The 27556-nt window shown below is 51.3% G+C and overlaps 2 protein-coding genes and 1 long non-coding RNA gene across 8 annotated transcripts in view; 1 reads left to right on the plus strand and 2 right to left on the minus strand.

Moving 5' to 3' along the window:
- Nucleotides 1-11110, minus strand: part of Tcf20 (transcription factor 20) — a 179657-nt gene extending 168547 nt beyond the window's left edge. The window contains exon 1 of the mRNA XM_006520732.3: nucleotides 10623-11110. The gene's annotated coding sequence lies outside the window, so the exon portion shown is untranslated. The remainder of the gene's footprint in view (nucleotides 1-10622) is intronic.
- On the plus strand, nucleotides 4210-10805 carry AW121686. Its single transcript, XR_384274.3, has 2 exons — nucleotides 4210-5962; nucleotides 9730-10805. It is a non-coding gene; the product is annotated as an expressed sequence AW121686 (long non-coding RNA).
- An 8632-nt stretch (nucleotides 11111-19742) lies between the features above and the next one.
- Nucleotides 19743-27556, minus strand: part of Nfam1 (Nfat activating molecule with ITAM motif 1) — a 36662-nt gene continuing 28848 nt past the window's right edge. For 5 of the 6 annotated variants that reach the window (NM_001271412.1, NM_001271411.1, NM_001271413.1 and 2 more), the window contains exons 5-6: nucleotides 24422-24508; nucleotides 19743-22802 (exon numbers count right to left, since the gene is read on the minus strand). In NM_001271412.1, coding sequence (NP_001258341.1) covers nucleotides 22743-22802; nucleotides 24422-24508 — 147 coding nt within the window. In that variant the 3' untranslated portion in view covers nucleotides 19743-22742. Of the gene's footprint in view, nucleotides 22803-23426; nucleotides 23671-24421; nucleotides 24509-27556 lie in introns of those variants that run through there. The other variant, XM_006521486.4, reaches the window with a different exon arrangement.

A 27556-nucleotide genomic window follows, 5' to 3' on the forward strand; every position in this document is an offset into this window, starting at 1 on the left:
CCCCACCCCCACCCCCAGGGAACACTAATGAGCAAATCTTTAGAAGGGTCCACAGTGTTGGAAGAGGCCAAATGTCAAGGGAAAGCCCCAAAGTGAGGAAAGGGCAGCTCAGATCAGGCTTCCTCCTTCTGCCCAGGTCCTGCCTTTGCCCTTCCAACTCATGAAGTTCAGAAAGGTCCTTGTACCTGCCCCACATGATCTCTGTCGTCCCTTGTGTGCTGATCCCATACTCTCCTCAGGCTTGCTGCTAACAGACCTGCTGGATTCCCACTCACAGGCCTTTCTTACTGCACTGCCTTACCTCACAGAGGAGAGGTGTGAGCCCAAGAAACAGGGCATCTAGACTGAGTCAGTCAGGGTAAGAGCCAGGAAAGTGGCTCTAGGTAAAAGCTGCTTAAGCCTGCCGATCTAGATCCAATCCTTGGAATCCATATAATGAGCTAAAGGCAGTGATGTGTGTCTGTAATCTCGGGATTCCCACGTGGAGACGGAAGAATAATCTGGAGTGAATGTGCAGAGCAGAAGACCCCCTGCCTCAGCAAGCTCTGTGAGGGGAGAACCTCGCCCCAAAAGTTATCCTCTGACCTCCACTCAAAATGATATCCACATATACATTGTTTGTTTGCTTGCTTGCTTAAAAAAAAAAAAGAAACAAACAAAGCATCGTAAGTATTGGAAACACAGTGGGCAAAGAACAGAGTCAGAATTGGAATTCCAGCATCATACCCTAGAACCCCGAAGACTGGGCTCTGTCCTCTCTGGCCAGGAGTCAGAGACTGCTCATTGGCTTTGGAGTCCACAGCTCTGGACTGAAACCCTGGCTCTGATGTTACTCCAGCCAAGTTCTTCTTGCTTTCCAAACCTTGGCTTTCTGTCTCATGAAACGAGGTCATTTCTCAAGAATGATCCGACTAGGAATGGAATGTAGCTCACTGGGTCAAATGCTTGCCTGGCATGCACAAAGCCTCGGGGTCTGTCCCAAGCACCCCAGAAACAGGAAGTGGTGTGCACACCTGTAATTCCACCATTCCGAAGGTGGAGGCAGAAGGATCAAGAGTTCCAGATCGTCCTTGGCTACCTAACAAATCTGAGGCCAGGCTAGACTATGTAAGACCCTATCTCAATCCCACCCCCCCCCCTTTGGTTTGATGGTAGAGCACTCGCCATGAACGGATAAGGCCCTAGATTCCATCCCTAGCACTACAGAAATAAAGAAGTAAGTGTTTAAAATTGTATTCAAGGTCCAGCAAGTGAGTGAAGGTGCCTGCCAGCAAGCCTGGTGTCTTGAGTTTAACCTCCAGAATCCATGCAAAGGCGGAAGGAGGGAACAGGCTCCTAAAACTTGTCCTCCTGTCTCCATGTGTGCACACAAATGTATACATTGCTACACATAATGATAATGATAATAATAATAGTAATAATAAATAAATTTTAAACATTAAAATTGTATTTAAGCAAGCATAAAGTCCCTGTAGGTATCCAACAAATGTAACTGCCTAGAGAAACGTGAGACAGTTCGCGGGAATGAGCGTCCCCCAGTTTTTAGCACCCCAGCCTCAAGCTACTTTCCAACTAGGAAGCTGTGGAAGGCAGGGCTCTGACTTTGAGGTTACCCTGTGAATCCTGCCTCTCCTTGGGGTCAGAGGCCAGTATTGCTGTTAAGCCCTACTTTCTATAGGCTTATGTTGGGGTTCCTGGCTATTCAGTGTGTCTGCCACAGCCCAGCCCAGGTGCCAAGTAAGCCCCAGACACAGATGTCTGGACACTCACCTCTGAGGTCAAAGAGGCAATGGGGCCTGCACTGGTGCTCTGCAAGGGCCAAGCTGTGAGGTCGCTCCCACACAGCTTGTTACAGGGGATGCTTGGAGGCCCAGGGTGGGTGTTTACTGGGCACTGTCTGTACTCACAGACAGTTACAGGAGCCGGGTATCTTCTTGACACCTAATATTTCTGCAGCCAGGTATGAACATAACTACTTCACAGATATCGAAACTGAGGCTTAGAAAGCCAAAGAAACCTGGAGTGCTTAGTGTGAAGACCCTTCTATCAGTCTCCCCTCCCCCACAGCAGAGGTTGTTTGAACTCTGGAGAGGACAAGGAAGTCATGGCTGCCAAACCCCACTTTGGGACAGACCCCCAAAAGAAAGCTGTGCTCAAACATGGGTTGAAGCTGGCTTCTGAGATCCCTTCCCAAATCCTCAATATGTCCAAATGTTAGCTGTGTGCCACACATGGAGTTAGCATCTTGTTCCCAAGGCAGCCTTCAGAGGGCAGCCATGGAAGATTAAGCCCAATCAGCCAGTGTCCTTCCCTCAGGTGAACTGCTCTCTACAAGCCTTGGTTTCTTCCAACTGTAAAAAGAGCACACACGGCCTATCAGACTGCCTGAAGTAGTTACGGGACCTTAAGGGAGTTAACAGAACATTTCAGAAGCATCTTGAGTCGTCAGAGAAGCTCCACACAATGGGGGCAGGCTTGAGGGTTTTCCAGAGACCCAGTGCACTTTCGCCACAGAAAATATACAATATAACCAAGGCGAGGGTAACCTTGCCAAGGGGAGCAGGAGCAGTGTCTAACCTGCACTATCTGGGCTATCCCAGACCTGACAAATTCACTTGGCCTATCTAAGTATTCAAGACTATCCCTGAACTTCTGGTCCTTCAGCCTGATTGCTGGGAGTGATGGCAGGCCTGGGCTGCCTGCCACACCCCTGCTGAGGCTCAGCCCTGCTAAGGGCAGCAGGGAATGGGGCCAGAAGTGTCTGAGTCAAGTCCTTCATCTGTCATTTCTCAGCTGTGTGGTAAATACAGCTGTCAATCATCTCTCTGGTCTGAGCCTTGACTTCTCCAGGAAAAGCTTGTCTATCAGAGCTGTGGGGCTCAGCAGCGTGAGACCTTCAAAGGCAGAGGAGCCCAGCACACTTCAGGTCTGGGTCCCACCAGCGACAGCCACGATACCATCCTCTCAGTGATGACTGTCCTCACCCAGAGAAGGACGGAAGAGCTGCAGCTGGGGAGAAGGCCAGGTGCTCATCGCTCTTGCTCCTACAAGCTTCTCTACTGTTCACCGCTCGAGGCTTTTCTCAGCCTCTGGGAGGCAGGACATCGAGGCAGGAAATGCAGGTAGTCACGAGTCCACGGATGGGGAAACTGAGCCTCAGAGAGCAAAAGTAAGAGGCAGCGAGGAGGCCCTGCCCTTTCTTTTCCTGGAGCATTCACACCATAACCCGAACCTAAAGCACCCTTTTTCCACCAGCCTGAACCTCACTGGCCTATAAGACTCCCCCTCTCCCAACCTATGCTCAGCCCTTCACAGTCCACCTGTCTTCCAGGTCCTCAGCAACGCCTGTCGGCCCACCTCTCATATGACCGCTTCTTAGGAAGTGTCCTCCTATTGGCTAGACCATTTCCCAGACACTGGTTTCCAGTCCTCCTGCTTTAGGGGAGGCCCTGAGAGTTGAGTGTGTATGGGTGTCTTATGGAGCACCCGGCATGCAAACTAGCACAAGGCAGCTGTTTAACATCTGACACCCTTGTACCACGCCCATCCATGTCTCTATTCTGTCACTCAAGACATGTTTACAGGGTCAGCAAGATGACTTAGTAGGTAGAAGTGCTTGCTGGTAAGTCTGGTAAATTGGGTTCAAGCCCTGGAATTACCATAAAGAAGGAGAAAGCTGAGTCCCAAAAGTTGTTCTCTGACCTCCACACGCGTGCGTGAGCACACGCGCGCGCGCGCGCGCGCACACACACACACACACACACACATATACACACACTAATATATTTTTTGTTTGCTTGCTTATTTGTTTTTGAGGCAGGGTCTCTCTCTATAGCTCTAGCTATCTTGTTCCTCACTCTGTAGACCAGGCTGGGCTTGAACCCACAGAGATCTGCCTGCTTCTGCCTTCCAAGTGCTGGGACTAAAGGTGTGCGCCATCACAACCCAGTAGTGTATTTTCTTGTAAAGTCATGCTTATGGAGCCGCGTGTTGGGTACCCAGGATACACGCAACAGTTGAGAAAACGGGCAGAGTCCTGCTTTGATGCTCCACCACTGGAGAAGCAAATATGCCACTGTATGGAGAGGTCAAGTGCTAATACATGCTATAAAGAGCAATGGAGCTGAAAAGGATGAGGAGGGGGAGGGAGGGAGGGATCAGAGCTCTCAAGGAAGTAAAGGGAATAAAGAGCAGAAGGAAGAGTGTACTGGGAGAAGGAACTGCCCAGTGCTGAGTCCTGCGGCCCAGTGCTGAGTCCTGCGGTGAGAAGCCCCCAGGTGGGGACTGGGGGACATCAGCAAGGTCACTGAGGCAGGATTTTACTCTGCTCTTGAGTCAGAGCCATTCCAGGCTCCAGGGGGTGAGAAGGAAGCAGAAAGGCCCTGAAGAAGTAATACTGGAGCAGCACCCTTTCTTTGGAGGAAATAATGTCTAACAGGAAGGAGGAAGGGAAAGCACGGGGCAGGAGGCACCTGGAGGCTGAGCTCGTGATGAGAGCTCAGTGGAGCAATGGAGAATCAAGGGAATCTCTGTGCACAGAGAGGAGGAGAGGTTTTCATCTCTCATCTCCTCTGCCTGTGCTTTTTGACAAGGTTTTCCCAGTCCAGGCCTACTCCGTGCCTGACTGCTGGACTCAGGGGAACGTGGCAGGACTGGTAAGACACGCTGGGTGAGCACTGGCTACTTCCCTGGCCTCTGAAGTCATCCGTCCTCCCAGCAGTCCCACGACCTGACCTAGGCAGGTCCTGTTTCTATTTGGATTTGGCAAATGAGGAAACAAGGTTCAGATCCATAGCATCCTGCAGCTAGCAGGAGGCAGAGCTGGGCCACAAGCCCAGATGGTAGACCTGCCTCTCAAAACCCACACTGGCCTCTGTAGCTGAGCCTGCTCTCTGCCCATGAGAGTGGCTGGTCCCACTGCCAGGCATCAGGTACTCGGGACTCTTCCAGCTGGCAGAGCAGGGTCATCGCATCTACCTCCCCCACACCCCACCGCAATCCAAATTACAGAGAAAGAAACCAAGAGGAAGAGACACCTTTGGACCCCAAATCTAGCCTTCATCCAAGACACCAACCAATCCGGCGGGTCTCAGATGAATGTCAAAAGCCTTAGCTGGGAGCTTGCCAGGCACAACACATTCTCTTGAACTTCCTTAATCTGAGCCTGCTTTGGGGGTTAGCTACATTCCTCGGCCCCTCCGTCTACAGCCTTGTCTGCTTTTTTCTTCCCTTCGAGTGGGGAAATGAGGACCCCTGCCAGGTGGTCCTCAGGCTCCAGTCATGGGTTCTTCTACGCTGTCCTCCTGACTCTCTTCTAACAAGTGGTTCACGCCAAGAAGTGCCCTGCGGCCACAGGACCTGTCTTGCCCCGCCGACCCACTGTTTTCCCAGAGGCAAGCCCAGCTGAGACAGTAAAACAGACCTGTGACCTCCTCAGAGCTCCTCAGCCAGGAGATCTGGCAGAGGGAACTAGATCACTCCATAAAAATGGATTCCTAGAAAAACACAAACCAGCTATTTACCTTGTAAATTTTATTGCCCTAAAAAAAAAAGTATCCCATTTTAATAAGGAATCGAGGGAAGGCATTCCTTGTCCCTCCTTTATTGGTGAACAAGGACACACAGTCAACAGAAACTCACAAGAGGCTGCGAGTCCGATTCATTAGCCACTTTGTCTCGTAAAACCCAGCATTTTTATTAAAAGAGGATGAGGATAGCCAAACGCTCTGCTCGTTTTTAAGAAAACTGCTTTTAATGTCAGGCAAGACTTGGTTTGGTTTTTTTTTTTTTTTTCCTTAATAATTTCTCAAACAAAGCTCAGACTCTCCCGACTCCACGCCTGTTCCTCCAGCCGCAGGAGGGAAAGGGATTTCTGAATCCATCTGACATGTCGGATTTCTTTGTGGCATCCACTCCATCGCTCAGCAGCCAGCCATGATGTCATAAGCCCATCAGATTTCCGGTAGGGAGAGAAAAAACGCTGGGGAATTGGAAAGAATGGATGTTTCTTATCCGTCAAAAAGGGGAGTGGGAGTGTGGGGGGGGGCGGTGTGTTTGGAAGAGTCTGGCTGGGGGCGGGGGGGGGGAGAGGAGGCGCAAGCACAATGTTTGTGATATTAAATGTCAGACAAAACCTGAAAAGCCCAGCCACCCAGATGTTTTTTCAATATCCAGATGTCTGGCAAAGAACAGACCATGCACCCTCCCGGGAGACCCTCGGCATTTTGGCTTTGACCTCGGGTCTGTAGCGAGTTCTCACTGCCAGGAGCTGCGCCTCCGGCTTCCTCCCTTTGCCCTGCTCTCAGGGTGGGATTTTTTTCTTTCCCCTTCTAAATCTTTACACATGGATGGTAGGGGGTAACCAGGTCCAGGTTTTTAAAAGCTGTTGAAGCTGTGATTTGAAAAGTTCAGTCCTTGGAATTAGCTTCCAGAGAGTACGCTGTGTAAGCCAAAAGGGGAGGGGAGTCCCTCATCCAACACACACACACACACACACACACACACACCATATGTGACTCCTAAGCCATAGGACTTAAAACCCAAAACAAAACCAGTGAGGCTGCGAACAAGGACTCAGGCTGACACTGAGAAGAGAGGAGCCTTCCCCAGGAGTACACCTCCCCCAAATCAGAAAAACACACGAACAGCTTTGTTCTCCCTGACAAAGCCCCTTGCTTTCAAGGCGCCGACAGTTGCCAACAAAAGCACTGGGTAGAAGTAATTTACACTCCAACTAGGGCTTCCAGGACTCATAAAATATGGGAATGGAATTGGGTTGGCCAAGGAAACTGCTTCCGCACCACTGCAGTAGGGACCCCTCAGGTCCCAGACAGGGCAGGCCATGGCCTCCCAGTGGCCTGGCCACGTGCCCCACTGAGGCCACCTCCCGGGCCCGTGACATCACAACTAATTGCCTCTGAAAATGAGCCAGGAACTGCAGGCCCCTCAGGGCCACAGCCCAGGGACTTCCACAGACAGGCAGCTGTGGAGGGACTCAACTCCAATTAAACCAGAGCCCTCAGATGACAAGCCAAAGGGGTGGCCGAGGGGACAGTAGCTGGCAGAAGGCAGAAGGAAGCCAGTCTGGGCTCGGGGGGGGGGGGGGGGGCAAGGGTAGAAGGTTCTATGCTCGTCTATAACAGCCCCTACGTTTTGCAGAGGTGGAAACGGAGGATGAGTGACCTGCCCCAAGGCCACCCAGATAATTAAGGGGACAGACAATACTGAGGAAAAGAAACCACAGGTCTGCCACTGAAGTAGCTCTTCCTGAATGCTATCTAATTTAATCCTCACAACAGCCTGTGAAGGGGTGGGGAGGGGATTGCCATTAACCTCTGTGCCTACAAGAACCAATGGAGCAGCAGAGAGAGGTTAAGTCATTTGCCCAGGGTTACACAGCTCCTCGTTAACAGAACTTGGCCTGAACTTCTGATTTTGAATGCAGTGCTGGGCAGGAGGAGGCAGTTGAGGTTTAGCTGGGAGCAGGGAATGTGATTTAAATACACGTTTAAAATGCTGGTGATCCCCACAGAACAGAAGGAAGTAAATCACTGCAAATTAATTTTTTTTAAAGCTAATCCAGGCAGGAGGGCTGGCTGGGCCGGTGGGTAGGTGGGAGGCAGCTTTGATTCTGTCCAGGCCAGAGCCTGAATAAAGTATGTAGACAGGCTCTCTAGCCATGGGCCTGCTCAAACCCCTGAAGTGGGGTGGGTTGGAGGGAGATTCCATAAGAGCTTCATCCAACATCTGCAAGAATCCGACAACCTGCCACGGGGGAAGGTGCCAGGAGAACAGGTCTGCCGGGCGTAGAAGCCATGAAAAATCAAATTACAGCCAGTTCTTCTAAGCGGGATTCCAGCGTTCCAGCCAAGAGTCTGTGATCTGACTCCATGTATGCAGCTCTATTTAGGGGTCTGACTCTGGCTAAGGGAAGCTGTTCAGGGTCCTGTCCACAGGACAGGAAGTGGATATAGTTATGGTGGCCCTGTAATCTAGCCATCCGGGGTCCCTCGCTCTCTACGTTCCCTCAGAGTAGTGCTAAAGGAAACTTCATGCAAGAAATAGGAGCAGTCCTGTGGGTGGCACACATCTTTAATCCCAGCTCTTTCGAGACAGGGGCCTGAGGATCTCTAAGTTCGAGGTCAGCCTGGTCTACAGAGGTGAGTTCCAGGACAGCCAGGAAAATAAAAGCAAAACAAACAAACAAACAAAACAGGACAGCCAGGGCTACATAGAAAAACCCTGACTTGAAAACAAAAACAAACAAACAAAAAAGTGGGAGCAGGGGAGGGTGGGGGGGGTCTGAGCCTAGGGCTAGGACAGGTGCTCTCCTTCCTGCGCCTTCCCTGATGAGGCCCTGTGGTCCCGTCCCGTCCCCCCCCCCCGCCCCCCCCACACACACCGCTTTAGTGTTGCTATGAGCACTCTGCCTGCTTCTCCCTCTAGGCCTGCTGGCTTCTTTTAATTCATTTCTATGAGCGTGGCCTGAAGTGGTGGAGCCCAGGCCTCCAGCCAGGGGAAAGGAGAAAAGAAAGAAAAATCCCTGCACACCTGCCAGGCTGAACAGCTCATTTTCTTTGGGAAGGTCTACCTGGCCACCAGGCCCTTTGCCTCTCATCCGGCCAGCAGAAAGCTGCCATCTTTGAGCTCCTGCTTAATGACATGGACAGACATCATTTACCGTGTTGTCCATACAAAGCATCATGCCAGATATGGGACTCTCTCATATATATACATACATACATACACATATATAGATGAACTATCACATATATATGATATATGTGATATATGAACTATCAAGAAGTCAGGAAGAGCAAGGAAGCCTTCCTGAAAGTTGTGACAATGGCCCTGGGACCCAGGAGATGAGGCGCATTATCGACCACCTCTTCCGGTCAGCCCTTACAGACAGGCTCTCTTTGATGCCCACCCAAGCTGCCTCTCCTTCCTGGCCGTGTATTGCTTGTCACCTGTGTCCCTGCACTGGTCTGGAATCCCTGTGAGGAATGTGACTAGCTCTGTCTTGGTCACTGCTCCACTGCCCATGCCTAGCTGCAGCAGATGTTCTGTTTTGTATCAATCAACAGAATAAATAGGGGCTGTGAGGATGGCTCAGCAGGTAAAAGTGCTTGCAGCCAAGCCCAAGGACTTGAGTTCAATCCCAGGGCCTACAAGGTAGAAGGAGAGCACTAACTCGGCAAGTAGACCTCTGATCTCCCAATAAGGACAGTGGTACTGATGCTCCAGCACATGCACACGCACACACACGCACATGCACACGCGCGCACACACACACATGCCCCCACGCATGTACACACATACACACAAAGTAAAATACTATATGATCTCTCTATGTAGCCCTGACTGTCCCAGAACTCACCAGGTAGACCAGGCTGGACTCAAAATTCACAGAGATCTACCTGCCTCTGTCTTCTGAATGATGATGTTAAAGACATATGCCACCACATCTGACGATAAATCTTTTTTAAAGAAAGAATAAACAATACATGCAAAGGTCCCACAGGGACCAAGGGTACAGAACGTGATAGAAAATGAGCCTGGGACTCACCCAAGAATCACCCTAGACATGTCTGTATCTCTTCACCAGCAGGCTCTTCTCTGCCCTCCTCCCCCCACCCCCATCCTACCCCCACACCCGCCCAGTCAAAGCGCCTTTTTTTCCTTATAGAAGAGTGTCACTAATCCCCTGTCCCACTGGCTCTGCCCCAGGCTTCACACCTTTGGGAAGAATAAGAGACACTAGCGTCCCCTGCCAGAGCTCTGCCTTGAGCTCCCGCCTCCAAGATACATGGACACCTGGAGCCACGGGGGCAATGACAAGCAAATCCAGAAGTCCCAAAACAACACAACCCCCATCCCTCTGTCTCATCTATACTGCCCTATACTCCCCCAACCCACACCCACACCCAAACCTCCTCACTGAAGCTGAGAAAAGCAGCCAGAACGCATGGTGTTAGTCCTGTCTTCTGATTCCTAGAGTGGGACACCAAGTTACCCTCTTTCTCAGATTCCTCACTGGAGAGACGGGGACACTTCAAATGCAGCCAATTGCACCAAAGAGCAGATTAGCGGAATCAAGGTCTCCTGCCTCATCTTACTACCCGGGGGAAAAGGGGGCTGCTGAACCCGAGGCTTGGAGCTCCCACCCGCACAAGTCGCCATAACCAAGAACCTAAGATTCTGGGGACGCCGCGGGGTCTTCGTGTGTGCGAGCTGCCCCTTTCCCCTCCGGGAGTTACTCAACGCACTCCAGCAAACTTTCCAGAAGCGTCTACAGCTTCCCGTGGCTCTGCAACACTACCAACCATCAACTCGCGTCCACAGCCTCGCTTGCTCCCGGCTACCTGGAGGTCCCCCGAGTCCCAGGACCGCGCGCACCTCCACACACTCTCCAGCCACTGCGGACCTCAGCCTTGGGGATCAGTCTGTCCCCGTTTCAGATCTCCCGGGCGCCTCCTCCGCACCACCTGCGCTCATCTACACCGCCTCGGGGGTCCTCGGGTCGCTTGCGTCTACACAGCTTCAGCAGTCTCCGGGTCTACACAACCCAGCACATGAGCGATGCCCTCAAGGTTCACCCAGTGTCTCATCCCAGTGCCTACCTTGCCTACTACAGTTCCTCACGCTCCCGTCCTGGCTGTGCCTTCTGGTTCACACACATTTTGCAATCTTGTCAGTAGAGAAAGGAAAGGAAATCTTGTAATCCTCCTGCAGCCACGTGGTGTTTGCCCCTAACCCCCTTCTCCGTTTTTTTAGTTGTTTTGTTCTTTTTTTTTTTTTCCTTTAGAACAATATTCATCCCCAACGGCCGCTAGCTGCGGGCTCCGGGCAAACGCAGCTGGCTGCGGGGGCGTGGCCCTGGGCGGAGAGAGGGCGTGGCCTGGGCGGGCAAAGCGAAGTGTCTCTGCCCTGGCCTCCCTCCGCTAGGAAACCGTGGCCTGCGACCAAGGCTCCTGTTCCAGCTCAGGATTGGTCAGCCCACTCGCGATGCTGATGCCTAATTGGCTGAGACGAAGAAGACTCAGAGGTGGTGGTGGTGGTGGTGGTGGTGTGTAGATTTTATTCTTTGCCTTTTTTTTCCCCCTGAGGCGGCCGCTGCTCTGTGGGTTCCTCCTGAACTCTGCAGCCTTTTACTCTCTAACACCGTGCTCCCCATCGTAATGTTTAATCCCACCTCGAATGATAACTACATTTCTTTGTCCTTCTCCACCTCCATGAGGTCAGGACTCGGGGTTTCGACCGCTTAGTAGTGTAGCCCCAGTGCCTGCCTTATAGTAGGTGTATCAAAAACATTTGTGGATTATATTAATAGAAATGGTGCACGTGGGGTCTTGGAGCTATATTTAACGCTGGCAACAGTCCTAAGGAGAAACAGAGGTACAGAGATTGGAGGAACCACCGGCCTGATTGTGGTTACATATAGGCTTAATATGTAGGCTCCAGCTTTGTAAACAGCAATGCCCTGTGGGGTATCAGAACCTGCTTCTCACGTGTCCAGTGTTAGACTAAAGCAAGAAGAGGGTCGCAATATAAGTTATTTCAGTGAATGTGCTGTCCCTAGCACGGCGTTTCGCAGCGCCGAAATGAAACCCCTCCTGTCTCCGTGCTAAGATCGCAGTGACTGTTGAGCCTCTCCCTTCATGGAAACCCACCTGCTTAACACAGGTCACAGTGTCAATCTCTGACTGTTTGGGCATAGCACGTGTGTACCCAGGGAGAGCCACAAGAATGATCAAACCACGAGCAAGTGACATGATCCTAGATACCGATCTTTGGTTGGGATGTCCTTGGAGAAACCCTGAGAGGTCTTTTTGATTGAAGAGTAGTTTCTAAGAAGAGATTGAGAAAGGGCTTGCCTGATAAAGGAGTGTGTAGGAGGCGCTGCTCATAGAGTTGGATCGTAGTGGGTTAATGAACCAGAAAAATGCTCCGGGGAAACCTGTTTCCTATATAGTGTGTATCCAGAGTCGGGACTGAGGAAGGCTGGCTTGGTGCCTGATGAATGAGTTCTTGTGTCCGTGACTTCACGTGCCCTTCTTATAAGAACACCAGTTGGTAGATTTAGGGCCCACCCTAATCCAGTGTAACCTTATCCTAGGTCAATTAAATCCGTGAAGACCCAATTTCCAAACCAGGCTCATTTATATTTTTCAACCCACAGGCTCCTTTGGATCTGTGAACAGTAAGCGCAGAAGCCCTGAGGCTGCTGGGGACAGACTCCCTTCCCAGCTGCCCACTGCTCTCTTGGGGCTTAACCTCCTCCAGCTCATTTCTGATCCTGGCCCCTGGTGGCCACTGCCTACCCAGAGTCCAGAAGAGAGGCAGCCCTCTAAATGCTAGGAGTTCGCAGGTAGACCTTCCAACCAACCATGTCCAGCGTGGTGCTCTGAGCAGGGCCCCACTGTCCCATCCTCCCACACACACCCTGACTGCCTCCTTCCCACCCCCACCCCATCCAGAGATGGACAAGGACAATGAAAGCTATTTCACAAGCAGCTGGTGATTAATCGCCAAGTTAATTAAAGAGGCTGTAATTGCACTCCTGTTTCAGAGGTGGGGATGATGTCTTGGGCAGGGATGGGTGGTCGGCTTAGGTCTCCCTGAGAAGATGGAGCCAACAAGGCAGGAAGAAAAACAAGTGGTATATTCTAGATGTAGATGCTTCCACCGTAGCTGAAATGCTTATTTGACACAGTGAGCCTAAATGTTTATGCTTGTCTCTGTACATTTCCATGTCTTTGAAATATTTCATTAAGGATGAGGGGGAAAATTCGCCAAGGAGAAGGCTAAGTATTTCTAAACTCTAGTTTCAGATTTATAAATGACCTCAAATACCAGTGTGCCTCGATTTACACAATGGAGAGGCCTTTAAAATTATGTGCAAATCGAATCCCGTTTGCCTGCCCGGTATATCTTTAAGGCTGCTGATGCTCCGTCTTCATTTCTGATTGATTTTCCCTGGCAGAGGCGCCAAATTCGTTGCTTTAAGTGTCAGGCTCTCTCTGTCAAGTAGTTAATGACCTATAAAGCACTTAAACCATACTGGAAGAGACGCTATTTGGAGGCACCCCACTGTGTCCCCTCTCCCATTGTCAGTAATCACCCCTCATTTATTTGCTCTTATTGGTCTGGAATTTGCTCTTAGGGTTCCCTAAAGCAGAGCCCTCCCTCCAGGGAGGTCCAACTCTCTGGGATCTCAGATGGGTGCTGATGTCCAGAGGCTTCTTCAGCAGGAGTGCCTTCCTTTCTCAAGTGCCTTTTCCTCCCCCACCCCAGGGGAACTTGGCCATTTAACTGTTCCTCGCCACCTCTCCATTTCCTTCTCCATCATGTTCCAGAGATGGTACCTGTCTTTAAGCCTCTAGTGAATTAGGGAGGAGAAGAAGCCCAAGGTCAGAGTGAGCAGTGTCTGTGGCAGAGATGGGCTCCAGAGCCAGAGTTGGAGCCTAGGAACATCTCTAGGCAGCAGAGGGCAGGAAGCCATCAGCTACCGGGTGAGAAGACTCAATGAGCCCCAGCCAGAAGGGAAAGCACGTTTGCTTTCTGTGGCTGTTATTACCAATTCCACAAACAAGGCTTAAAGAGCACACGTTCTTTTACAGTGTGGGGAAAATCCAAAGCATTATCAACGCAAAGAAACCGAGTGCACAGCCATACACCTCCTGACCAGGTTTTAAGGAGAACCCCTTTCATCCGTCACTCTTTTCACCTTTGAGATTCACCTTCCCTGGCCCTGATCCCTCCCTCCATCTTCAAACCCACTCTCCCACTCCACTTTGCCTCTTCCTGAGCCTATAATCAGCCCATGTATCATTCTCATAAAGACATTTGTGACTCTCAAAATCCCTGCGTCTCAAGAGACTTAATCCCATCTGTTGTGTAAGCAACATCACAGGCCCCCAGGGGAGACATCTTGGGAGGGTACAGAGGGCCCCTCAGCAGAGTGGTCCAGATCATGGGTTGAGACTCATGCTGGGGTTAGATACTTAGCTGCAACACCCAATAGGTAGACTGTCTTGTACGACTTGTTTTCTCTTGTAGCCTCAGTTTCTTCGTTGGTAATATGGGATCGGTGCTTGCCATGAGATGGGAGTTCAGAAGACATTTGACTATGAGGTAGAAGGAACTTCCTGTGCCAGCGTTGAGTTTGAGAGAGGCCCTTCTGAGGAAGGACAGAAGAGGAGGGACAGGCCAGGCTGGAGTGGAGAAGGGCAACATCGGCTTCAAGGGAAGAGTGTGTGCACTCACCTTACATGCTCGGACAAACTCTGTCCTGCGGGTGATAGACAAGAGACACACACAGAATGTGTCTAAACAGAGGGGTGGTTTGGATTTGTGTCCCTGTATTGAAGTCCTAGTCCCTCTCCAAAAGCTTTATTCTCTCCAAGTGTACAGTTCAGAGGTCTTCAGCATACAATACAAGGCTGTGTAAGTATCATTACTGGATAACTCTAGAACATTCTTTGTCTTGTGTTTGTTTGTTTGTTTGTTTGAGACAGGGTTTCTCTGTGTAGCCCTGGTTGTCCTGGAACTCACTTTGTAGACCAGGCTGGCCTACAGAAATCTGCCTGCCTCTGCCTTCCAAGTGCTGGGATTAAAGGCGTGCGACACCACTGCCTGGCTAGGACATTCTTATATAAAGAAATCATATACTCACCAGGAGTTCCCTAAAGCAGGATGGTATAGGGAGGAATACCCTAAAGGTCTCTATGGTCCTAAATCTAGAAAGAAGTTAGGACAGCTTGTGCCTGCAGTGTGGAATAGTAATGCAGTCTCAGGGCTACACTAGCTTGGCCTGGACAGTGCCTCCTTGACAGCCCCCTCCCCTTCCATTTCCTCACTTTGACCTTTGACACAGAGATAATCTACCACCCCAGACACACAGGCCTAAGGGAAGGTTCAGAATGGCATTATCTAGCCACAGTAAATTTTTGTTTTATTCTACTTTTTATCTTGAAGCAGGCTCTTGTGGACGTAGGTTAGCTTCGAACTCACTATGTAGCTTCCATTTCCGATCCCCCTGCCTCTAGCTCCCAAATGCTGGCACTACAGGTCCCACCATGCCTGGTTTATGCGGTGCTGGGGATTAAACCCAAGGCTTTGTGCATCCTGGATTCTACTGGCATAACCGCATCCCAGTTCCGCATTTACCAGCTTTTTTTTTTTTTTTTTTCCTTTCTGGATCTGGTACCCTGGCTCTGGAGCATGGCCATTCTCTAGGGCTCAGCTGTTCATCAGAGAAGCCAGCAGCTCCTCTGGCTTCACCCCCAGTACACAATAATCAGAGCGACTGCCCACAGAGGCAGTTGGCCGAGGGACTTCTGCAGGATGGTAGTGGGGCATGGCTGGATCCTGACCGAGCGGCTCTGAGCCTCCCACGCCACTCTGGGGTGGCTGTGGGCCTACTAGAACAAAGGGGATTCCAGAAGGGTGTCTCCAGGTTCCTACCCTCTGCCCCCTGGCTTAACTCAGTACAGCTGATAACTCAGAGAATCCTAAACCCTTTATGCCATGCAAGCCTGGCCTCACCTCCAAGCAGGAAGAGAGGCCATCTGGTGACAGTCGGGACCTTGCTGAGCTGTCTGAGGCTTCCCCTGGCAGTGATAGGGGCTTCTGGGAGCAATTAACAGAACCACACTTGCAGGCCTCATGGCCCCTGATCTGGTCTGCGAGCTCACATCATCAGAGCCTTCGAGTTACAAGCGCTGCTGGCCTGTCCTCTGTGGCTGGACCTAGGGTTACCAAGCAGAGCGGTAAGGCCTCTGGAACCCCTGCATTTCGGGGACTCGTTTTTTGGTGGCGTAGATGTCCCAACACGCCCATCTCAATTCTCATAGATGTAAAACGGGTTACACTTCTTCGTGCATTCGATTTCCACTTCCTGGAAAAACAAGAAAAAAAAAAGAAAGAAAAGAAACAAAACCGTTCTCCTTCTGTAAGAACAGGCACTGAGGCAAGCACGGGAAAGGACTCATTTATTCTTTAAGCAAATGGCTCTTGAGTATGAGTCCGGGCGCAGACAAAGAGGCACAAACAAGGTTTCTCTGCGCTGGAACGCTTAGGACCTCCTGGGGGAGATGGATGTGTGTGAACTGACTTAATATGAGGGAGGAAGAAGAACCACCTGGTGGGGGGAGGGGCTTAGGGAAGCTCCCTGGCGAAAAGGGGTAACTGAGCATCCGGCTCTTCAAGCAAGGATGGGGTGAGGGGCCTTTGGCAGAGCATGGGGGCACACAGAGGTGCGGAGGTGGGCATCTTTGAGCAGCAGCTATGCCACAGGTCAGACTTGAAGTGACTTTAGACCAATGACAGCTAGGATGATAGTCAGGATTTTTTTTTTTTTTTTTTTTTTTTTTGAGACAGGGTTGTGTATAGGTAGGCAGGCCTTGAAATCACTATGTAGTAGAAGACCTTGAGTTTCTTTAAAAACGTTAAAATCATATTTATCGAGTGTGCATGTGCAGATGTGAGTACTCCACATCACGCATACACATGGGGGTTGGTCGGAGGATAATTGGTGAGAGTCAGTTCTCTCTGCGATGCGAGTCCCAGGATGGAAATTCATGTCCTCAGCCTTGGCCAAAAGCATCCTTTCTCACCGAGCCATCTCATTGGCTCAGATCTGATCTTGAACTTCTGGTCCTCCTACCTCCAATTCCTGAGCCCTGGGACCACAGGTTTATGTATGTTGTCACGGTACCTGGAGCCAAACCCAGGGCTTTCTTTGTACATGCTAGGCAGGCACTCTTCCAAACGAGCTACACCTCCCAGCCCAGGACCATCTTTTCTTATCCCAGTCCCCCCAGAGGTCCTGGAACACACTTAGATCTGACAAATGTTGAAAGACTGATGGGTGGAAAGAGGACCGAGTCTGGCAGAGGAATGAACCCTGGGTCTCACGCCGTCCAGAGGCCCGTGTCCATCCAATCCTTAGCCATGTCCATACCTACTCCCCCCAGGACCATTCTAACTCACAGAGCCATCTTGTCCCCTGTGTTACAATGAATCTGGCCATGGAGTCCTGCAGGCAATGAGCTTGTGATGGTCAGATTTGAGCTATAGAAATACTAATTGGGTGCAGGATCGGGGAAGGTCTGAAGAAGAGGCCAAAGGGACAGAGGAAAGGGGACAGGGATCTGATCTGAAGAGGCAATCAGTCCCCAGATTATCACAGGCCTATCATGCAGGGGCCATGTTCTCATGCAAGGCAAAGAGCTTAGCCAGAATCCCATCCATAGAGACCGAGGACTGCGAATGAGGAGTCCAGAGTGCAGAAGGCAAGATTGCTGGGCCCCTGAGGGCCCACAGATTGGTATAATAAAACCCACCCCAGACATCAGGCATTGTCACTTGCAAAGTAAGTTTTCAGGCAATGAGAGGGTTGTAAAGGCAGAGCAGTGCCAATTACAGCAGCATTATCCAGGATTATGAAGCTCCTGAGAGGTGGTTCACGCTACGAGGCATGTTGTGCCTGGTAATTTCTAGGGCATGCCTGGGATCTCACTGTCCAAGCTGCCAGGTATAGGTTGCTAGGCAAACCTAACTCTCTAGGACCTGCACTGGCCTTCCTCTGTTTTACCAAGGATGTAAACCAACAGCATTCTCTCTCTCTCTCTCTCTCTCTCTCTCTCTCTCTCTCTCTCTCTCTCTCTCTCCCTCTCTTTCTCTCTCTCTCTTACACACACACACACACACACACACACACACACAGAGAGAGAGAGAGAGAGAGCAGGTGGTGCAAGGAAAATTTGGATACAACCATCTCTGCAGAGACTTCAACTTTCCATGGGTGTCTCCAACATTGCGTCCCTGGATAGCTCCTTCTATTCCGCCCCTACCTATGGCTTCATTCCAGATCGATGGAGACATGCTCACACTTGGAGCCAGTCCAGAGTTGCCCTATCTCCTCTGGACTCATTCGTTATGTTTCTTAGTTTCTCTCAACAATAGTTTCTGCTCTGGTAAGCCAGGGAGATCAGCCTCTCTCCCCCACCCCAATCTGCAGGTCTGTTTTCAGAATCCAACATGAGAAGACATTACAGAAAAAAAAAAAAAGTCCAAAGACAGAAATCAGTACAGTCTCCATGCTGGGCCTGACAGTGCCTACTGACACAGTGAACCTCCACCCTGAAAGCTAGAGGAATCCCTTTCATTCCCACAGAGAGGGCTCAGCAGGTATAGTCCAGGTGGGGGTAGGAGGCTGTTCCCTGTGATACCTTACACAGAGATTGTAAACAGCCTAAGAGGCCATTGATAAGGGCCTGATTAAATTAGGACCATCCATCCTTGTGTCCTCTGCTGTAATTAGAGTCTGGCTGCATCCACACACTGTCTTAGGCAGATCCCCACGTGGGCCTTTGTGAGCAAAGCCAATGCAAACAACAGCTACAGACTGACTGCACAAGCTCTTCAGAAGCCTCCCACAAACACCCCAGACTTTCTCCGTCCAAATGTACAGATGCGATAAAAGCCATCCCAGCGGCCTCGGTGGTAATCCCTAGGGAGGGGATTCAGATGGAGGCAGGAAGGTGGCAGGTGCATCAGAGCAAACTTCACCTTGTTGGAGTTTAAATGTTTCACCACACTCGGTGGCTGTGTCACCTGCTTGTGTGCGTAGTGAGCATTTCGATGCCAAGTGCAGAAAGCAGCAGTTAACCAGCGCTCAATCAAGGCTCGGGGGCCGTAATTATAACCACAGTTCACAGAGGAGTCGGTTCACAGTCTGCAGAGGTTCATAGAGCCTTGTGTCAGTGCCTCCAGGGCTGGGGTGTCGATTCAGGGACGAGGCCCCTCCAGTGGGCAAATGACATCCCCAGGCATTTAGGAGGGACAGATTGACGTCACTCAGCTTGGCTGGGCTGAGGCAATTGCCCACCTCTCCTGGAAGAGCTGTCTGCCAAGAAAACTATTGAACTACATAAAAATCCATCCCTGAAGTCCCAGAGGCATCCTTAGGCTGGAACACGGCCTTTAAATTAGATGAAGGGGAAAAAAGGCAGGTTTTGCCTGTAACTCGATTTCAGGTTAGTAAGAACTAGTGGTCAAAGAGCTGAAGCAGCCCCCGCCCCCCACAGCGGCCACCCACTAGAGTCCTGTGATAATGACTGTGAGGGACACTCTAGCCCCACTAAGAATCACTGATAACAAGCACATGTTCCCATGGAAACTGCTGCACAGAATCCTCTGACATTTTTTTTCTGGGGGAGGGGGGCACACAGTTCTTGTACCTAGTTCCTGTGTTTGGTTTTTAGAGGTGATTTTCTTCTGTAAAGATGGGGGGAGGGAGCTGGCACCAACTGAGGGGGCAGGCAGGGGCCGTCAGATTCCAGCCACTTACTACTCTTGGAGAGGCTGAAGGTGTGGAGCCTGAGGGTGCCAGAGCCCTTGAAATGTTCCTGATGCCCTAAGACTCTGAAGAAGCTAATAGGCAGCAAAACCTCAGAGGGACAGCAACCTGGACCAGAAAAAAAGATGGAAATTCCTCCAGGCAGGGACAAGGATTAGATTCACCAAAGAGATAGTCATATCAGCCTTCCTTGCCAGTCCAGGGCTCCCCTTCACCTCCCCCATCTGGCCAGCCTCTCTTGAGTACTCTTCCAGCTGGACCCCTTCTAAGGGATGCTGCTAGACTCAGAACCACCCCTTCCCTCTGCATCCCTCCTCCTATCTCTAGTCTGCCTCCTGAGAGGGATGCTTCTAGTTTTTTTTTTTTTTTTTTTATTCATTTTACATCCTGACTGTAGTTTCCCCTCCCTCCTCTCCTCCCAGTCCCTCCTCCACACCCCTCCTCCCTCCTCCACTCCTCCTCTGTTTCTCTTCAGAGAAGGGCAGGCCTTGATGGATATCAACCAGCCATGGCATATCAAGTTGCAGTAAGACTAGGCACCTCCTCTTCTACTAATGTTGGACGATGCAGGAGGGGGAATGGATCCCAAAGGCAGGTAATAGGGTCAGAGACAGCCCCTGCTCCAGTTGTTAGGAGTCCCCACAAGAAGACTAAGCTGCTACACAACTGTTAATACTTTTGTTTTTCTAAGGAAATCTCTCTCTCTCTCTCTCTCTCTCTCTCTCTCTCTCTCTCTGCAGGCTTTGCCCATTGCTCTAGCAGTTTGATTCTCAAAGAAACACGCACTCATCGACTGACCCTCAGCAGGGCTCAGGGACCTCCGCACCAGCCTGTACTACAATACTCTGAGTGGTCTGGGTTGTGGCTGGAAACTTAGGCTAAGGCAAGCAGGCAGTGACACTTAGTCAAGTCTGAGCTGCTGCTAGGAAGTGGACCTCTTAAGGGAGGTCCTATGGCCACCCAGCCTGCCTCTCCTCTTCCTTCCCACTCAGAGCCTCTCCCCAAGGGGTTCATATTCGGGGGTCCCTTCTTGTCACTGCCATCTGCACCCCTCATCCTTGCATCAGTTCCCCTCTGCAGGCTCTCAGGGCTGGGGGGTGTACTGGGTGCTCAGTCTTCTTTGTTGACTACTGAGAGCCCTAAAATATTCTTCCCTACCTTCCCTAATATGGAAACCCTTCTTTTAGCCCACCCTTCACCCCAAACTGTCCTTCTCTTCCTCTTTTCCTTCCCAGTCTCTCTTCTTGATCACCAGAGCCCTGGGTAACCTCTGGCCTCCCCACTGCGCATCTTTACCCCCACCACTCAGCAGCCACCACTCTGGCATTGTCTGTGTCTCCAGGGCAGGCAATGGGTCAGTCTTCCTGGGTCTCCTAGGCCACAGCAAGGAGCTGAGATTTTATTCCAAGTAAAGTAGAAACTACGGAAGGCATTTTCATGGGAAAGGGACAAAACAATGCATGTTTTATCAGGTTCCTCCAGCTGCTTTGTAGGGAAGAGGCAGTGGGAACAAACGGGATGGCTGCTGGGAGACCTGGGTCCTTCGTCCTGAGCCAGGGCACAATATGAAGTCCCATCTGGCTTCCCTCACTCCCCTGAAAAGGGTTAAAAGAAACCTCAGTCCCAGCCAGGTCATCCAGAGACCGAATGTAAAGCTCAGGAGGTAGGAGAGGAAACGGCAAGTTCTTGCTGGTTAAGGCTTTCACCCCAGTGCGCACTAAGCGCTAAGCTTCATCTCAGACCGCTGGAGCCAGGAGCCTGGAGGCAGCTCTGTGCCAAACAGTTCCCCGTCCTCACAGCCCTGGAATTCATCAAGCCAGCCTCCAGGAGCTCGGCCTTCATTCATCCTGGCAGCCTCTGAGGAGCTCTGATTGTTGGATGTTCGAGAGGAGAGCCTGGAACTAGGTTTGTAGGTGACAAGCCACCCACTGGGCCCAGAAAAGCCTGGCGCCACTGTCCAAGGACACAGGAGCTTCTGAACTTCATGTCCTGAAGCATCTGTGCCTTCCTCTGCACCCCTCTGCTGCTCAACACTGCTTGGGCCAGGCTAGGTGTGTCTGCTCGTGGACACCTCCGTATTCCTTGCGTGCATGCGGATTTTGGTATGAGAACATCTCAGGAACTTTGGAAGCAGCCTGGGATGGGGAGGTAGATCGGCCTATCTTCCACAGCTAAATTGGAAGCTCTGGGAAAGCTGAAGGAAAGGCAGGCTAAGAGGAGGGGGAGTAGGGTAGGAGAGGAGCCCTTCAGTCCCTGTCTTCCAAGGAGACAGCTTCCTTATAGGGGTGTCTGGAGAGTGAATGAGGGGTCCCCTGAATGAGTTCCTGGAAGGCCAGAAAGGCTGAGAGGCATTGGGAAGCTTTGGTCCACCCTGGCTCAAGTTTCTCCAGCACAGAGACTCGCCCACTTACCCAGGGGTGGCCCAGCAGCAAGCCACACAGCTGAACCACTGAGGAAAGACAGCTAGGCTGCTCTCTGTCTTCAGGGGAGGCGAGATGGGCCAAAAGCAAATTAATAAAGACAGAGGAAAAGAACATGAAGCTGCAGGTGGTGGGGTCAGAGTAGGCCACAAAGAGGAACTGGGGGAACTGGGTCTAAGAGTAGAATAAGGAACAGAGAGGCCTGTAGAGCTTAGGGTGAGGCACGGTGAGGTGTGTGCCCACACATGCTGATGTTGGAAACTAGCTCAGGGTTCTCGTTGGGGGAGGGGCGCTCCGAGATTCTCCTCTCTCACCAGCATGTATGGAACCTCCCTGCTCCTGGTCCTGGTTCATCTCTGCTTGCCATATCCGCAGCCTCCATATCTGGCCCTGGGCCAGTCAGCTTTGGTGCAGTTCTTTGATGCCCATTCTTCATCTCTCCTTAGCCAGTCCACTCAGCATGTGCCCACCCTGTACAAGCTTCTGGGCTAGCCGAGGAGCTGGAGTGACTCAGTGGCCAGGCAGAGCCCTAACAGGGGTCCTGCTATGTCCTCACAGGACCACGTCTGCCTGGGGACCAAATTGGGAGGCCGATGCCACGACAGCCACATACACAGCTCTGCAGGGGTGGCAGTAAGGGGTGAAGAGGAAAGAGATGCGATCCACAAGAGCCCCGTGGGACTGAGGACCACTTTGTCCATGGAGAAATGGCCAGGGGAGGAATGGCTTTCCTGATGGAAGAAACAGCCTGGGCAAAATCCCAGAGACATTAACAGTTCAGGCTGGGATGCAGAATGTGAGAGCAGACCAGGCCAAGATGGGGAAAGCCCTGCTGTGCAGGTAAGGTGATGATGGCCTGTCCTGAAGGCCCTACTCCTGACCCAAAGCAGGTCCTTAGACAAGAGCTGTGGCTCTGGGGTCCTAATTCAAGACAAGTCTCGGAGCCTGTAGAATTTCTAGAGATTTTCATAGACAAGGTTAAATTCGTTGTCATCCTCAAATCTATTCAGCTTCTCCTAGGAGAGGAAGAGAGGGAGAGAGGGAGGGGAAAAGAGAGGAAAATATTAGTCAGGAAAAGAACAAATGTGAACCAATGTTTGTTGAGTTGAACTCACTGTGTAGCCCAGGCTGGCCTTGAACTTATCCCATCTTTCTGTCTCCACCTCCTGAGTGCTGTGGGGGTGGAGTGGGGAGGGGTTATAGGCGCGAGCCACCATGCCTGGCTTTGAATTTGTAGTGATTTAGTTTTGGTCGAGGGGGCAGGCAGAGAACTTCCCAAGAGTCACTTCCACAAGAAACATGGCCTTTGTCCCCAAACCCACCTCGTCTCCTGACATGCCTCTCCATACCTACCCTCCACCCTCCAGTTACACCAGGCTATCCCTAGTCAGCTCCCCTAGCCTCTCCCTCATGATTTTCCTTTGGTCCGGAATGTGAGCTCTTCCATGCAGCCACGCAGCACCTAGCTACTGGAATTCATCTTACAAGGTATACTTCAAGATCTCAAGAGGACCAGGGGTAGTATAGGGGGCAGAGGAGGACACTGGGAAGAGAGGAGGGATGGGAAACTACAGCCAGACATATTAATTAATTAATTGATTAATTGATTAATTAATTAATTGGACCAGAGAGCCCTCCTTTCTCCTCCCCCTAACCTGACCTTTCCACAGGACCAGTCCCTCTGGCCTACCAATATCTCTGCATGCCCTCTGAGTCAGTAGTTTATTCCCACAGAGTAAGCTCCCAGAAGGCAGGGTACCTCACCTTCCTGTCTAGCACCCCAGAACCTAATCCTGTATAGACAGCGACTGAGATGGAACCCAAATCTTCAGTGGTCCAGGGTGGGAGTGCTTCCGGTTAGGGACTAGTTCAGGGTTTCTAGACCTAGAGAGTCAACAACAAACACTTCCAGCCTGGGCTGAGAATGGCAGAGCACCAGATTTTGTACTCCATGAAGCTTCTCCAGCATGCTCACAGACAGACCACCCACCTTGCAGGCCTCCCACACCAGCTGGACCACACCGCTGCCCTGTAGAGTTCAAAGCTCCAGTGCTCATGTTACTCCTGGATTCTGGAAAACGCTGGTAGCGCAGGTCAATATGACTCACCCACTTTACAGATGAGCAAACTGAGGTTTAAGAAGGAAGTGTGACTAAGGAATGAGCCCAGGGCCCTGTTATAATGGCCGTCTTGAGCAGGCCAGCAAGAGCTGGCACTAGCGCACATATGAAAGGAAGCCTTATGCTCTCACCTGATTGACCAGTGTAGTCAACTGGCACAGTGCTCACCAGCATTAAGTATAATCGCCACCACACTGTGTGAGTGCACACTTGGTCCTAGGTAGCCCTCTCAGCACAGTGATCTGTCCTCACAGCAAGCCTGGGAGGTGAGGGTTACTCTGGCCAGGACACTCAAGCACAGAATGATAAATATCTCCTCCCAGGCTGCATGCAGGCAGCATCAAGCAAATTCAAAGCTCCCAGTCCACTAGGCCACTAGGGCAGCTTCTGGGGAGGGGGCCATTCAACTTCAGGTGGTCCAATTCTCTGGTCTATTAAATTCACATAGCATATCCATGGGTCAGAAGGTAAGACAGAAGGAACCAGGCTCCAGGGTCCCCAGCCCCAGGGCATACCTTGGTGGCTGGGCTTTGGCTGAAGACAGGGCTTCCAGTCTCTTCCTTCATACAGGCGTAGACCTCCGTCTCTCGACGCTGTAGGGACTGCAGGAAATAGGGTACCGGGGTCAGTGGCAGGTACAGAGAAAGGCCGTCCCCAGGTTCCTGGAGCAATCCTTCCTGCCTGTTGTTAACCTGATGTGCTGTGGAAGCCCAGGGGAGGACAATGCCCCCCCCCCCCCACACACACACACTGTCCCCATGTTGTGAGCAGTCACACCGTTAAAACTGTCAGTCATAAGCCACCTAAGTCCCTGTCCTAATTGTACGATGAGCTGCTTCTGTCTGTACCTCACAACTTCTCCTCAAGCACCACCATCAACCCTGGACTCTGTCCAGACTTGCACCTGGCTGGTGAAAGGACACGCCTTTTTTGTCGACCATCTCTGCTGGTCCTTAGGTCCCTGAGGCCCTAGCAGCGGGGATTCCTCTGCATAACACTCAGGCCCCCCTGCTAACTTCAGCCCTCACTCACTCCCTGGTTCAGACTCTGCCGGTGAGATAGCCATCCACCTTCCAAGTCTCCTCTTCCTCATCACCCATCCTGGGCTCACAGACATCCGAGACACCCAAGAGAGGCTCTCATTCCTCACCCATCAATCCTATGCCTCGCTGGAGGAATCCAGAGTCCAACTCCAGAGCCCAGTACATGCTTCTCTCTCCCAGTCATTTCCCTTCATCCCTTCAGCCATCCTCTCTGGCTAGCTAAGCTCCACTCAGTCTCTAATGGAAATGCATGCTTCCACTCTCCCCTCTGACCACCTGCAAATCCATGACCAGAGAGAGAACTTCCCCTGGGGCTCTCTGTAGTAGCCCACTCCCCAATGCACATCCATAACCTTCAGTCTTGGGACCCTCCTGGGGATAGGGACCATGCCTGGTTTGTCTCCTAACTCTATAGCTGGACTTGGCACACCAAGAATACCGCCAAATGAGAGTTGGCAAGGGAACACCTTACTAGGTGTTGTGGGCCAGTTCACTTTAGAGTCTTTAGAGACCAAACCACAGATTCCAAGATGGTGAGAAGAACCAGGCTTTGAAGACAGACAAGACCGGGTTCGGTTTTTGGCTCTGATATCTGCAACCACAGGAAGCTTCTTTGTTTCTCTGTGCCTCGGTTTCCCCATCCACAAAACGGAAACTATCACATCTGTCCTGCAGACCCAACACATGAATAAACATGAGCTTGCACATAAGGAGCCTTGCACAAAGTTAGGCAAATAGTAGTTGCTTAATATACAGTTGCTTGATGGTCACTAGGGAAGGCACAACGTTCCCCTTCTCTGTGACCCCAGCTGGGGTATATCTGGGCTCTAGAACAGAGCTTGCAACGGCCCAAGCAAGAGGCAGAAGCATTCCCTTCCCTGGTGTACTTGTCAGATGGATGCCGGCTTGTTGCCAAGGAGGCGGTTTCCCTGGCAACAGTCAAGCAGGGGTTGGTGAGGCAGGCTGGAGAGACAGGTGGTGCTCAGAGGCAGGAGGAGGGTGGAGACGTGGGAGGGGAGAAGGGAAGAAAGCACCCAGAGGTAGCCACACATGAAAACCCCTGTAATAAACCATTTGGCACTTGGGAGACCCTAACTTCAAGGGCATCAGACATGGGTGGTATAGATGTCCTGAGGACTGTTCACAGCATCTCTGAGCCAGATACAGGGTGGAGTCTGCGAGAGGATTTTCCAATCTGCCTCATTTCCAAGGCCTGGTCTGACAAGTGTGGGTCTCTGCCTGTCCAGAGCCCTGGCCTCCTCTCAGCACACAGGACGGGACATGTTGTCCAGTCACACTGTGACCTTTTAAACCCTCCTCAGACCTGACAAAGCTGGACATCACAGGTGGTTCCCCCTCATGTGTCCACTCTTAGGGGCTGCCCCAGCAGGTGCAAGCCCAGAGAAGCCAGGGACGGAAAAAAAAAAAAGGGAAGGGCACCCTGTTCCTGGTGTCTGTGCTCCAAAAGGCAAGGGCGCGCTCACTTAGCTGCGGCAGAGTGGAACCTTTGCTGGTCCTGACCTGCTGGCTATATTTGCATTCAGGGTATGACCTGCTGTGCAGGCTGGGAAATGCAGGGTAAGGCGTTATCAGCAGGACACTTCTGAACCTCCGATCCCGCTCTGTCTTCCTGGCCTTCCTCAGGAATGGGATCAGGTATGGTGGGAGAAGCTGCCTGCCTCAACTCTGCACTGCAGGGCTACACTGGATTAGACTGGGCTATCTGAATGTCTCCACGCTAGGGCTCTCTTGGGCTTGGCGCTCCCTGGTCACTTGTCTGTCTCAGGTCCTATAGACAGACCTTTTGCCTCCTATTGCCCAATGGACAGTTACAAATGCTCATTAGCCTGGTGGGAGAGTTGGGGCTAACCTCTAGGTTGGCTTAGGACAGTGCAAAACCAGCTGTCTGAACCTGGGCCACATTCTCTGAGAGCATTTGGGCATTGAGGTCACGGGCTAGCTCTGAGGTCACAGTTTAGAAAGGAAGAGTATTTAGTAAAGAAAGAACATTGCAGTTCTGGGTTGGGGACCTGGTACATTTGAAGTCACCAACCCACTTCTGGGGAAGATTTTCCCATCTAAGTGTTAGAAAAGTCACTTCCGGGGTGCTGGAGAGATGGCTCAGCAGCTAAGAGCACTGGGTAGCTCTTCCAGAGGACCTGGGTTTAATTCCCAGCAACCACATGGCAGCTCACAACTGTTTAGAACTTCAGTTCCAGGGCATTTGACACCCTCACACAGACATACATGCAGGCAAAACACCAATGCACATACAAATAAATAAATCTTAAGGAAAAAGAAAAGTCACATCAGTGAGGACAACAGTGAGGCACTGGAGGGAACACTGGGCCAGGCAGAGCTGACAGGAGATCTCTAAATATCCCTGACACCCCACATTGGCTATGGGCATTCACCCTGTCCTGTATGAGGCCTAATAACCAAAGATATTCTGGAAAGTCAGAGCAGACTTCAGGGTGCTGGGCTTGTACAGGACTAGGAGGGGGATTGTGGGGAAGGGACTGTAATCATTTAGGAAAAGGAGCCAGATATGAAGACATTGGAGAGCCATGAGAGAGAGGTCAGAGGAGGTTGTCATTTATATACTAT

Source organism: Mus musculus, chromosome 15, assembly GCF_000001635.26.
Source record: "Mus musculus strain C57BL/6J chromosome 15, GRCm38.p6 C57BL/6J".
Classification (NCBI taxonomy): Eukaryota; Metazoa; Chordata; class Mammalia; order Rodentia; family Muridae; genus Mus; species Mus musculus.